This window comes from Maylandia zebra, linkage group LG14 (genome assembly GCF_041146795.1).
Source record: "Maylandia zebra isolate NMK-2024a linkage group LG14, Mzebra_GT3a, whole genome shotgun sequence".
Taxonomy (NCBI): domain Eukaryota; kingdom Metazoa; phylum Chordata; class Actinopteri; order Cichliformes; family Cichlidae; genus Maylandia; species Maylandia zebra.
Window position 1 is genome coordinate 15,270,774 of NC_135180.1, and position 11,595 is coordinate 15,282,368.

Here is an 11,595-nt window from a genome sequence, read left to right on the forward strand (position 1 = left end):
CTGTCCCTCGAGCACTGTGTTCTTTCTCAGGATTTCATCATTTTTGTATTTTAAGTTGTTATTAAGTTCCTCAACCTCAGTGCTCTTTTTTAGGACTTCACTGTATTTGTAGTTTAAGTTCTTATTCTGTCCCTCGAGCTCTGAGTTCTTGCTTAGCATTTCACTGCATTTGTATTTTAAGTTGTTATTAAGTTCCTCAACCTCAGTGCTCTTTTTTAGGACTTCACTGTATTTGTAGTTTAAGTTCTTATTCTGTCCCTCGAGCTCTGAGTTCTTTCTCAGGATTTCATCATTTTTGTATTTTAAGATGTTATTAAGTTCCTCAACCTCAGTGCTCTTTTTTAGGATTTCACTGTATTTGTAGTTTAAGTTCTTATTCTGTCCCTCGAGCTCTGAGTTCTTTCTCAGGATTTCATCATTTTTGTATTTTAAGATGTTATTAAGTTCCTCAACCTCAGTGCTCTTTTTTAGGACTTCACTGTATTTGTAGTTTAAGTTCTTATTCTGTCCCTCGAGCTCTGAGTTCTTTCTCAGGATTTCATCATTTTTGTATTTTAAGTTGTTATTAAGTTCCTCAACCTCAGTGCTCTTTTTTAGGATTTCACTGTATTTGTAGTTTAAGTTCTTATTCTGTCCCTCGAGCACTGTGTTCTTTCTCAGGATTTCATCATTTTTGTATTTTAAGTTGTTATTAAGTTCCTCAACCTCAGTGCTCTTTTTTAGGATTTCACTGTATTTGTAGTTTAAGTTCTTATTCTGTCCCCTGAGCTCTGTGTTCTTTTTTAGGATTTCACTGTATTTGTAGTTTAAGTTCTTATTCTGTCCCCTGAGCTTTGTGTTCTTTTTTAGGATTTCACTGTATTTGTAGTTTAAGTCCTTATTCTGTCCCTCGAGCTCTGAGTTCTTTCTCAAGATTTCATCATTTTTGCATTTTAAGATGTTATTGAGTTCCTCTAGCTCTGAGTTCTTGCTTAGCATTTCACTGCATTTGTATTTTAAGTTATTAAGTTCCTCAGTCTCCAGGTTCTTAAGCTCGAGTTTCCCATAGAGCTCCTGGTTAATAGCTTCTTTTTCTTTAAGCAGGTGGGACATTTGTCTTAATTCAGCACATTTGCTTTTGTTTTGTGTCATCAGGTTTAAAATCTTCTCCTGTGCTTGATTAAACATTATTTTCCAGCCCTCATTTATAATATCCACATTGGGCTCCCTTTTTTTGCTGTGTTTTCTCTGAGACATGTTGGAATCTTAATAAAACAACTGTGTAAATGATCCAACTGTTTCAAAATGTTTCTCAGGTTTAGGTTTGAATGCTGCGAACACGAGTGCTGTGAATAAACTGACTAAGTTTGCAATTCTCACCCCTATTTATGCCTTTCGAATGGATCAGACGCCTTTGATCTGCATGCACGATATATGATGTCATAGGGCTTTGGAGCGTGATGTCACGGGGGTGGGCGTGGAAAGGATTTTGGCCCGATTCGCCATTTTGGGGGTCTAAACAAAGCGTAGTGACGTATACTGAACACAGTAAATTATATAATGTAAACGACTACCTGAAAAACAGGTAGAACGATACTTTTGTATCGTTTATTGCATTTATGGAGGGAGTGATGTATGCTGGGTAATGGCACAGCTAGCGACTGGGTGACTTTATTCACCCGCTTCGGCTGTTATCAGTCCATACAATGGGCGTTATTAGCACAAATCAGTCCCACAGATATGGGCCATCTCCTGCTAGATTGTTCAGAAGGTTGTTCTCATCCATCCAGATGGAGGATCACTAACAGGAGCGTGGGAAGACTCCAGAATCCACTCTGGCTGCAATCCGGTGGATATGCAGTGTGTACAGGTAAGACCATTTAAACGGACAGCATTTATAGAATGACTATTAAAAGTCAGCGTGTGTCAGTAATGTTAATGTGGTTATGTTAGTAATACACCGAGTGCTAATATAACAGCTTTAAGATGCATTTGTAGATATTATTACGTGTTTTACCATCTTTATGGTGCTAGCTTAAAGTTACGGTGTAAACGTTAGCTTATATTGTAGTAAGGCTGTTACTGTTTAAACGATGTTAGCACAGAAATATTAGCTTCTGTCATGACTGATGAAGTTACTAGTTAATAAAGTTTTCAGTAAAGTGTTTAATCGCAGCCACAGACTGACAGCAAATATGTCGATTAGCTTCAGTGCATCTATAATAAATATGTGCAAGTTTCAGTGCTTCGTTTAAACTGTATGATACTTATACTGACCCAGGGTCAGTTTAAAATACAATCCTAGCCGTGTGAACAAAGCCTGGCTCCTTTAAGCCTGCATGACAAACCTCAGAATGCAGGTTATTATTACGCTTTCCTGCTGGCACACCTGTCACACCTGAGAGTCAGCTAGAAACTTACAGTGACGTGGACGTCATGCAAGGACTGCCAGACTCTGTAATACTGCAAATGATCAGTGACTCATGTTAACACTAAACTTTAAACGGTACCTCTGTGTCTCTGTGTGCTGAACATCTAGGATTGAGTCAGGCTGCATTGACTGTGGGACTTTAATGTGTTAAAAGCAGGTTGAAGACGGCTCAGAAACATTTGAAGATTACAATTTAGCATTATGGCTGCTGGTGGTTTGTAAAGCCTCTACTCAGCTGTATTTTTGTTACTAATTTATGTTCGTTGTTGTTTAACACAGATTTCAGAAGAGCAAATATGCTTAATAGTTTAACTAGATTTCATTTGTCAGTGTGGGACTGCTGAGTCACCTGAAGAACTCGTTTCATTCATTCTCCACATGATGTTCATTTACAGAAATGTTTCACAGGAACTGATTTCTCCCAAAGGTTGAACTAGTGTGTTTCCATAGATTACCTCTGTATGAATGTACTTCTTAAATGAAGGCAAGTGTTTGTCCTTTTTTGTTCCTCAGGTACAGTACGTGATATCAAGGGCAGGCGGTCAACACTGGGGGTAGACAAGAAGCAGACGTACTTCCAAGAGGGAGCTGCAGTGAGGTCAGAGGTCAGAATCTGAAACAGCTCAGGTTTATATTTTAGGTGTTATAAAAAATCAAAATGTATTTATAAAGAAACCTTTAAATAATAGTCATAATTATGATTATTATAAGAAATATCAAACATTTAAGTGGATTTTCTGTTACACATATTGTGTTAGCCCTGCAATAAACTGGCAGCCTGTCTTTGTCCTGTATCAGCTGGGATAGGCTTCATCCTCCCGCAACCCTGAATTGGATACATTGTATTCCAATTATGTAATCTGATCATTTACAAACTCAAGGTATCTAATCAAAATGTAAGTAATAATTATAAAATGGGAAAGCAGAAATAAGTGTGACGTAAATGTGTGAGCTGACATAGAGGACAGCTACATGTAGTCTGAAAAACCGTTGTTGTCAAGTTTGCAGGTCTATCAGCACGAGACATTCTTACATAGAAGAGACTGTTAAAGTCTCTAACTCAGCGAAGCATTATTGGTCCCGTCTGTTTGGATAAATATAGTAAGTTGATGTATGTCCATTTATTGACACATTTTCTTAAGTGCTTATCCAGTTCAGGATCACAGTGGAGCTGCAGCTGGATATGTTCACTAAATAAACCTTACAAAAGTTAACAATACAGGGAGTGCAGAATTATTAGGCAAATGAGTATTTTGTCCACATCATCCTCTTCATGCATGTTGTCTTACTCCAAGCTGTATAGGCTCCAAAGCCTACTACCAATTAAGCATATTAGGTGATGTGCATCTCTGTAATGAGAAGGGGTGTGGTCTAATGACATCAACACCCTATATCAGGTGTGCATAATTATTAGGCAACGTCCTTTCCTTTGGCAAAATGGGTCAAAAGAAGGACTTGACAGGCTCAGAAAAGTCAAAAATAGTGAGATATCTTGCAGAGGGATGCAGCAGTCTCAAAATTGCAAAGCTTCTGAAGCGTGATCATCGAACAATCAAGCGTTTCATTCAAAATAGTCAACAGGGTCGCAAGAAGCATGTGGAAAAACCAAGCCGCAAAATAACTGCCCATGAACTGAGAAAAGTCAAGCGTGCAGCTGCCAAGATGCCACTTGCCACCAGTTTGGCCATATTTCAGAGCTGCAACATCACTGGAGTGCCCAAAAGCACAAGGTGTGCAATACTCAGAGACATGGCCAAGGTAAGAAAGGCTGAAAGACGACCACCACTGAACAAGACACACAAGCTGAAACGTCAAGACTGGGCCAAGAAATATCTCAAGACTGATTTTTCTAAGGTTTTATGGACTGATGAAATGAGAGTGAGTCTTGATGGGCCCGTGGCTGGATTGGTAAAGGGCAGAGAGCTCCAGTCCGACTCAGACGCCAGCAAGGTGGAGGTGGAGTACTGGTTTGGGCTGGTATCATCAAAGATGAGCTTGTGGGGCCTTTTCGGGTTGAGGATGGAGTCAAGTTCAACTCCCAGTCCTACTGCCAGTTTCTGGAAGACACCTTCTTCAAGCAGTGGTACAGGAAGAAGTCTGCATCCTTCAAGAAAAACATGATTTTCATGCAGGACAATGCTCCATCACACGCGTCCAAGTACTCCACAGCGTGGCTGGCAAGAAAGGGTATAAAAGAAGAATTGAGATTGAGAACCTGTGGTCCATCATCAAATGTGAGATTTACAAGGAGGGAAAACAGTACACCTCTCTGAACAGTGTCTGGGAGGCTGTGGTTGCTGCTGCACGCAATGTTGATGGTGAACAGATCAAAACACTGACAGAATCCATGGATGGCAGGCTTTTGAGTGTCCTTGCAAAGAAAGGTGGCTATATTGGTCGCTGATTTGTTTTTGTTTTGTTTTTGAATGTCAGAAATGTATATTTGTGAATGTGGAGATGTTATATTGGTTTCACTGGTAAAAATAAATAATTGAAATGGGTATATATTTGTTTTTTGTTAAGTTGCCTAATAATTATGCACAGTAATAGTCACCTGCACACACAGATATCCCCCTAAAATAGCTAAAACTAAAAACTACTTCCAAAAACATTGAGCTTTGATATTAATGGGTTTTTTGGGTTCATTGAAAACATGGTTGTTGTTCAATAATAAAATTATTCCTCAAAAATACAACTTGCCTGATAATTCTGCACTCCCTGTAAACTTGCATCCATGTACGTTGTTGTCCACAGGATGAGAAAATCAAACTGGAAGACTGTGGAACATGTTAATAAATGTTTGTGTGTTTATGCCTGTGTCTTTCACAGGAGGCGCTGGAAGGTTTCCCTAATAGTTCCTGGTGAATCAAAGCAGAACCATAAAGGTTGCTGGACTGCATGATGGCCTTACCCCTGAGCCGTCATCCTGTTAAAGGAGGAACCACTTAGAAACTGTTTTCAAAGTAGCTGAGCAGATTTCATCTCAAGTAAGCAATTAACTGTTTGTTCGTTTGTTCTGCCACTTAAAGAGCATTTAAGGACATCTTTTGATTGTCCAGTTGAATTAATTCTACTGGCTCTCATGGTCATTTGTTATTATAGACATATTTTTCATGTTCATCCAGCTATTTAGTAAATTCTATCTATTTAGTAATATCCGTCAGCTATAAAATGTAATATAAATATAAAAATATCTAAATATCTCCTGTCCTTTATATTTTAATGATGTAAGTCTGTTATCGTGTTACATTCGCATTCCTCACATATCAATGAGATGCTGTACAGTACAATCCTACTGACGCAGCAGAGGGATAACGACGGCTATTCAACATCGTTACACGACACATTCGAGCTGCATGACGCAGACAAAGTGACTAAATCATCTTTTTGTGGTTTATGTCTTCAAACCAGCAGACAAAGCCGATTGCAGAAGATGTCAGAGAAGAACTTCAGGCCGTGTACTGAAAAGGTATTTTTTTCTTGTTATCAAAAGACATTTGGAGTGGCAGCTTCTACAACTGTTTGTGCTAAAGTAAAGCTTACAGTCTAAGAAATCACAGTGTTGATATTCAGCACAAAGAGAAAAGCACGCCAGAGACAGTGGTAATGTGGATGACTGTACAGTGTGTGATGTGCAGTATTTCTCCAATCCAGACAAACACACTGCTTTATTGTGTTTTTGAAGTGTGTCTAACACTGGTGACAACTCCTCAAACGTAGCAGAAGGAATCTTTCTTTTTGAAGGACGGCTTCTTCTGCCTTTCACCACAGACGGTCCGTTTATATTTTCATCAAGAGTCTTTTTTTGTGCTGCTGAAGATGTAAAGTCAATGTTATGGCCAACCACTGGCTGTATCTTGGTTGTGTTCCCCGGCAAAACCCAGTAGGCTGGTTCATCTGTGACTGTCTTTGTGCCACGGATCGTCACTGTTGCCTCCACTTTAAACAGAAGTGCAGCGACATGGGTGCAGATCTCAGCAACTCCGGCCATACAGGTGCAGTGTGCAGCTTCGACCTTCTTCGTGGTGCTTACAATTACCCATGGTCGTAATGCAGGTTCATTCAGTCTTTCGGAGTGCAGTACCTGAAACATACAAGGACAAGGTTGATGTAAAGACAATAAATGAAATGAGACAGGGAGGACACAAATTGGCGTTAATAATTTGCCCGATTATCAATGTGTTAATTTGCATCTACTTTACAATTATGGGCATATAATATGATAACGATATTTTAGCAGTTCAATGATAAATGTATAACATTAATTATGGTGGGGGTGGAAAATGGCTATTTCACTCGATGCACTCCAGCTGACTTACCTTGGTATGAATGGCGACGTACTCAGAGTTTGGCTTCTTGAAAATAGCCAAATCTTGCACCCAGCCATTTGTAAATTGGATGTGCGCCTCCAGTGACTTGTAATTACGAAACTGGTTCGCTGTGTAAGCGCTTACTCCACAAACAAGATACGTGAAGATATCGGGGTAGGACAGTGGCGGTCTGGGTCGTTACTCCACTGCCGTATTTCATATGGGTCCAGATTTGCGATTTTTTTCAAGTACCGAAACAAAAGGGATGTTTTAGCTGACTTTGTTTATAGCATTTTTTTTTTTTTTTTTACATGTAATGTGTTTATTTGAATGTTTGTAATAAGTGTTTAATAACGTTCAAAAACAATCTTTTTGGCAAAAAATTAAAATGTATGTGGATATACATGGTAGATGCTGACAAAGTAAATGGCAATTAGAGGTGGGTGAATCATCCAAATGTCAGTAGTGTCGGTACTGAATCTATACTAGTGCGTTAGAATCGATAGAATAGAATCGTTAGAATCGATACTTGGTATTGTTTCTATTCTCTTACGTTCAGTATGTACCCCACTGACTTGTGTTAAATAAATTATTTCTTTGGAAATAAAAATACACATGCACAAACCTTACACATGCACTATGAGAAAGGTCTGAACCTTTTTGTGTTGACTTTACAGAACAAGCTTTAGTTTGATTAAGTTTTATTTTGAAACTTTTGCCGGTTTCGACCGGAAATGCCCGTTCAACTTTTTGTGGCGGCTTCGCGAGCGCTGTAACACCAACGTACCAGAGAAGGTATAGATAGCCCCGAAGTTATGAAGCGTTGCTCCATCAGCTCGAGGTCGCGGGTGTGTCACAGCGTGGGTGCCATCGCTCTGTGACCGGTACTGAGTCATCTGGGTGGAACATGTCTGTAGTAACAGTTCAGCTCGGTCAGTGCGGTAACCAGGTGGGTCAGGAGCTGTTTGACATCATTTGTAGCGATGCTCAGGAGGGACAGAGGAAGACGTACAGCGCTGCCAGCTGCGAGCGGTTCTTTCACCAGACCGCACAGGGAGGTACGACGCCTCTCTAATAGTACTAAACAAAGTCCGAGTCCCGTCAACTCATGTTTCCTGCCGTGTTTTTTCCTACACCAGACCTCGTTGCCAGGGCGCTGTTGGTAGATATGGAGCCTAAAGTAATCAACCGGAGTATGAGCATGGCTGCAAAGTCTGGCAGGTGGAGCTATGGAGCGAGTTCTCACTTCAGCCAGAAGCAGGGCTCCGGAAACAACTGGGCTAATGGGTAAGGATGGGACAGTATGAGCCCACCTATTCTGGAATGCTGTCATTTGATAGCATTCACGCTGATCACCTGTTTCTTTTACTGATCTAGGTATTGTGTCCATGGTCCTTGTCACAGAGACGCAGTGGAGGAGCTGGTGAGGCGGGAGGTGGAGCGCTGTGACAGACTGGCTGGGCTTATAGCAATGATGAGTGTGGCAGGGGGGACGGGGTCAGGTGTCGGCACCTATGTTACTCAGTGTCTCCGTGATATTTATCCATCATCCTTTATCCTCAACCACCTTACCTGGCCGTACGGGACTGGAGAGGTGTGGACGCTGAACTATCTTTAACATGGTGTAAGAGAGAATCGTGCTACCTTCTGACTGTTTACTTTCAGGTGATCGTCCAGAACTATAACTCTGTGCTGACGCTGGCTCATCTCTACCAATTGTCAGACGCCATACTGGTGCACGAGAACGACACGGTGCACAGGATCTGCAGTCGGCTTCTTAATATCAAACACATCTCTTTCAGTGACATCAACAGGGTCATCGCCCACCAGCTGGGCAGTATCCTGCAGCCCGCGCTCACCGCTGACTCCCATGGAGCATACAGTAGAAATCCTCTGGGTGAGAAAGGACAAACACTACTCACACCTGCAGTCGTGGACAGAAGTTTACACACTCATGGTGGGCTTGAATGTCATGGTAATTTTTTGAGCTGCTGTTTTTCCAGATGGAACCTTTGTACAGCATACATCTTTAATGATATTAAAAGACAAGAGTTTGGTGCACAAGTTTGAATTTATTTTGGACTTTCCGTATTCCACACAGGGTCAGAAGTATACATACAGGTTCAAATGTATACATACATTCATTTAAATATTTTAATAAGTGTTGCAGAAGGATCTGCAATGTCTTTTAACTTGCCGAGACCAATTCACTTCTTGTTAGTGGTCATGATTGAGTACATCTGGTAGTTTCTCTTTGGCAGCATGACAAGGATGTGTTTCATAGCCCTCAGTGGATTGACCAATACTCAGAACACTGGGAAAGTCCAATGAACTCAGCGAAGATCTAAGAACATCTGTAGATTTGCACAAGTTGGGAAAGTCTCTGAGAGCCATTTCTAAACAACTGCAAGTTCCAGGATCATAAGTTCAAACAATTGTTGGGTCATTAAAAATGTATAATCATATTCTCTGGGGAAAAAAAGCAGTTGAAACAAATGACTAAAGGTTCCCACAGAGTTTGCCTTTCTCACAATACAGCCTTTTTTTGTCAGGTGAATTGGTGAGTGCTCTTGCCTGTCATCCAGAGTACAAGCTACTGAGCTTGTGCACCATCCCACAGATGGCCAGTTCCTCCATAGCCTACAGTACGTTTAGCTGGCCGGGGCTGCTCAAACACCTGCGACAGATGCTCATCTCCAACACAAAGATGGAAGAAGGCAAGTGCACACTAACATAACCGTGTAGCCTGTTATGTCAATGAGATATTGTTGGAAGTGATAGTGAGAGGATCTTTGTTTGTCGTGTGACAGGTATAGACTGGCAGGTGCGTCCTCCTGCTGACCCTGGGCGGAGCAGGAGTCTCACAGGGGGCAGCTTTAACACCTCTCTGGCCAACCTTCTCATCCTGAGAGGGAAAGATGTCTACAGTGCAGAGACAGGTCAGATGGGTGGATGAAACATTGATTTAATTTAATTAAAAGGGGAAAAAGGCAGGTGATTGTGTGAGTTTACCAGATAAATTTATGACAGTCATGTAGGGGATGATGTTTCCAAAAGATTGATTAGAGCAATTCTTTTGTAATAATGTAAGTCTGCAGATTGTACAGAGCAGGGGATGTGAATCATGTGCTTATATGCTTAGGTGGCATTGATGATCCAGCCCTGTACACCTCCTGGCTCTCATCCAAAGAAGCTTTCAGCTTGTGGAAATCCCCTGTACCCTTTAATAAGTATGAGAAATCTGCCACGCTGGTCAGTAACAGCCAGGCTCTGCTCAGACCTTTGGATGACATGGTGGGAAAAGCCTGGAATATGTTTGCCTCCAGGTGGGTCAGTCCCTGTACATGCACAGTAAGGAAAAGCTGGTCCCAGAAGTATAACTGAGCAGACAGTTTCTCTTTTTAAAAATTATTTTCTTTCACTTTTCCTGTGTTACAGGGCGTACATCCATCAGTACATTAAATTTGGCATCTCAGAGGAGGACTTCCTAGACAGCTTCACATCTCTTGAACAGGTGATCTCCAGCTACAGTCAGCTGTGCTAGCACTGGGGACTACTGTGGCTTTCATGTAGATAAGAAAATAACACCTTATGTGTTTTGTATACATTTTTTATATTGCTGCTTTGATTTCACATAATTCTTTGAATTCCTGGACTCTGACATCTGCACTGGCGAGAACTGAGACACTGGATGTCTCTATTCAAGATATAATGCTGGAGCTACTTTATAATACTTGCATCTCAAGTAGTATAGTGTCAAGTTATAAGATGGGTAATAAAATGCTACATTAGTAAAAACTGTGTAGATCTATGCCAGACACTTGTTACCCCAAATTTGCAATCGCACCACCAGACCTACCTATCAGCTTCCTAGTAGATGCACCAATGGTATCAATTTGAAAATCCCAGTTTTGAGAAAATTTGACCTGTGACCTTAAGGTCAAGGTCACTGCGATTCAAACTGGTTTGACATTTTTAATAGATACACCAATGGTATCGATGTTTGTCACCTTGTTCTTGAGTTATTGCATTCACAAACCTGGGCGTCCACGCCACCTGTCTGACTGGGTGGCTACAAAGGCTGACGGGTAAAAAGTATATCAAAAGATCACCTTGTGAAATCCTCGCTGAGGGATTTGCACAGATCCTGGAGATCTGCCAGTCATTCAGTCAGCAGCAATGTAAATGGCACGTTGCTGGTGTTTGGTCGGGTCAGGAATCCACAAGGGTGGAAACCTCAATGGCTAGAATCTGGAAGCATTTGAGTCAGTGAGGGGCAGGTCACTGAACAAACTGCTCTCCATCAGGGACAATCCATGTTACCTGCTCCACTCCACACTACTGAGCTCATTCTGCTGCAGCCTCATTCAACCACGCTGCCATAAAGAACGCCTCAGGAACCAATTTCTCTTGTTCTCTAAGAAACTCTACCGTAGCTCTTCTTTTTATGACCGCTGAACACACCTGTCAGTTTCTTACATTTAATCTACATACTTTTTTTTTTTAAATTAATGCTATTCCCACTATTCTTTTGCAGAATGTCTTATGTTTCTTTAACTCCAATTTTTTCCATTTAATCAGTTGTACATTAACTTTTTGCACTACCTCACCTTATTAGGCTTTCACCTGGGCCTGCAGTACTTGTGCAGTTTTTATTGTAGATTTTACTCTTTTTATTCATAATCCTGCTGCTGTAACAAAGACATTTCCCTTGCAACAAAATAAAGTCATGTGTTACTTAATCAACCATAGCTACTGAAAACATAAGCGAGTGTGTATATTTCTTCTTCCCTTTTTAAGAATGCATCATGTTAAGTTTTTCTATGTTAATAAACTGTATTGGCTACAGCAGCTTAAATATGCATTAAGCAGTAA

General features: G+C 40.9%; 1 protein-coding gene across 6 annotated transcripts; it reads left to right on the forward strand.

Moving 5' to 3' along the window:
* Positions 1-1,551: 1,551 nt before the first annotated feature.
* tubd1 (tubulin, delta 1) lies at positions 1,552-11,578 on the forward strand. 6 transcript variants are annotated; one of them, XM_076892282.1, is made up of 11 exons: positions 1,552-1,849; positions 2,924-3,015; positions 5,240-5,397; positions 5,825-5,879; positions 7,860-8,007; positions 8,098-8,314; positions 8,386-8,617; positions 9,273-9,437; positions 9,531-9,659; positions 9,863-10,046; positions 10,159-11,578. In XM_076892282.1, exons 5-11 carry the CDS (start codon positions 7,889-7,891, stop codon positions 10,262-10,264), a joined length of 1,152 nt encoding a protein of 383 aa, XP_076748397.1. In that variant the 5' UTR covers positions 1,552-1,849; positions 2,924-3,015; positions 5,240-5,397; positions 5,825-5,879; positions 7,860-7,888; the 3' UTR covers positions 10,265-11,578. The 6 variants fall into 6 exon arrangements, with proteins under 6 accessions (XP_076748397.1, XP_014264120.2, XP_024660592.2 ...); XM_014408634.4 differs by having other exon boundaries at positions 1,553-1,849; positions 5,822-5,879; XM_024804824.2 differs by having other exon boundaries at positions 1,553-1,849; positions 2,924-3,008; positions 5,822-5,879.
* Positions 11,579-11,595: the final 17 nt, after the last annotated feature.

What these genes read in the sequence shown, in the direction of transcription:
- tubd1 (XM_014408632.3), top strand. Translation starts at nt 7,628, where the DNA reads ATGTCTGTAGTAACAGTTCAGCTCGGTCAGTGCGGTAACCAGGTGGGT. An exon ending in GGCCGTACGGGACTGGAGAG is followed by an intron (nt 8,315 to 8,385) that starts GTGTGGACGCTG and finishes GTTTACTTTCAG; the next exon opens with GTGATCGTCCAGAACTATAA. An exon ending in CAACACAAAGATGGAAGAAG is followed by an intron (nt 9,438 to 9,530) that starts GCAAGTGCACAC and finishes GTCGTGTGACAG; the next exon opens with GTATAGACTGGCAGGTGCGT.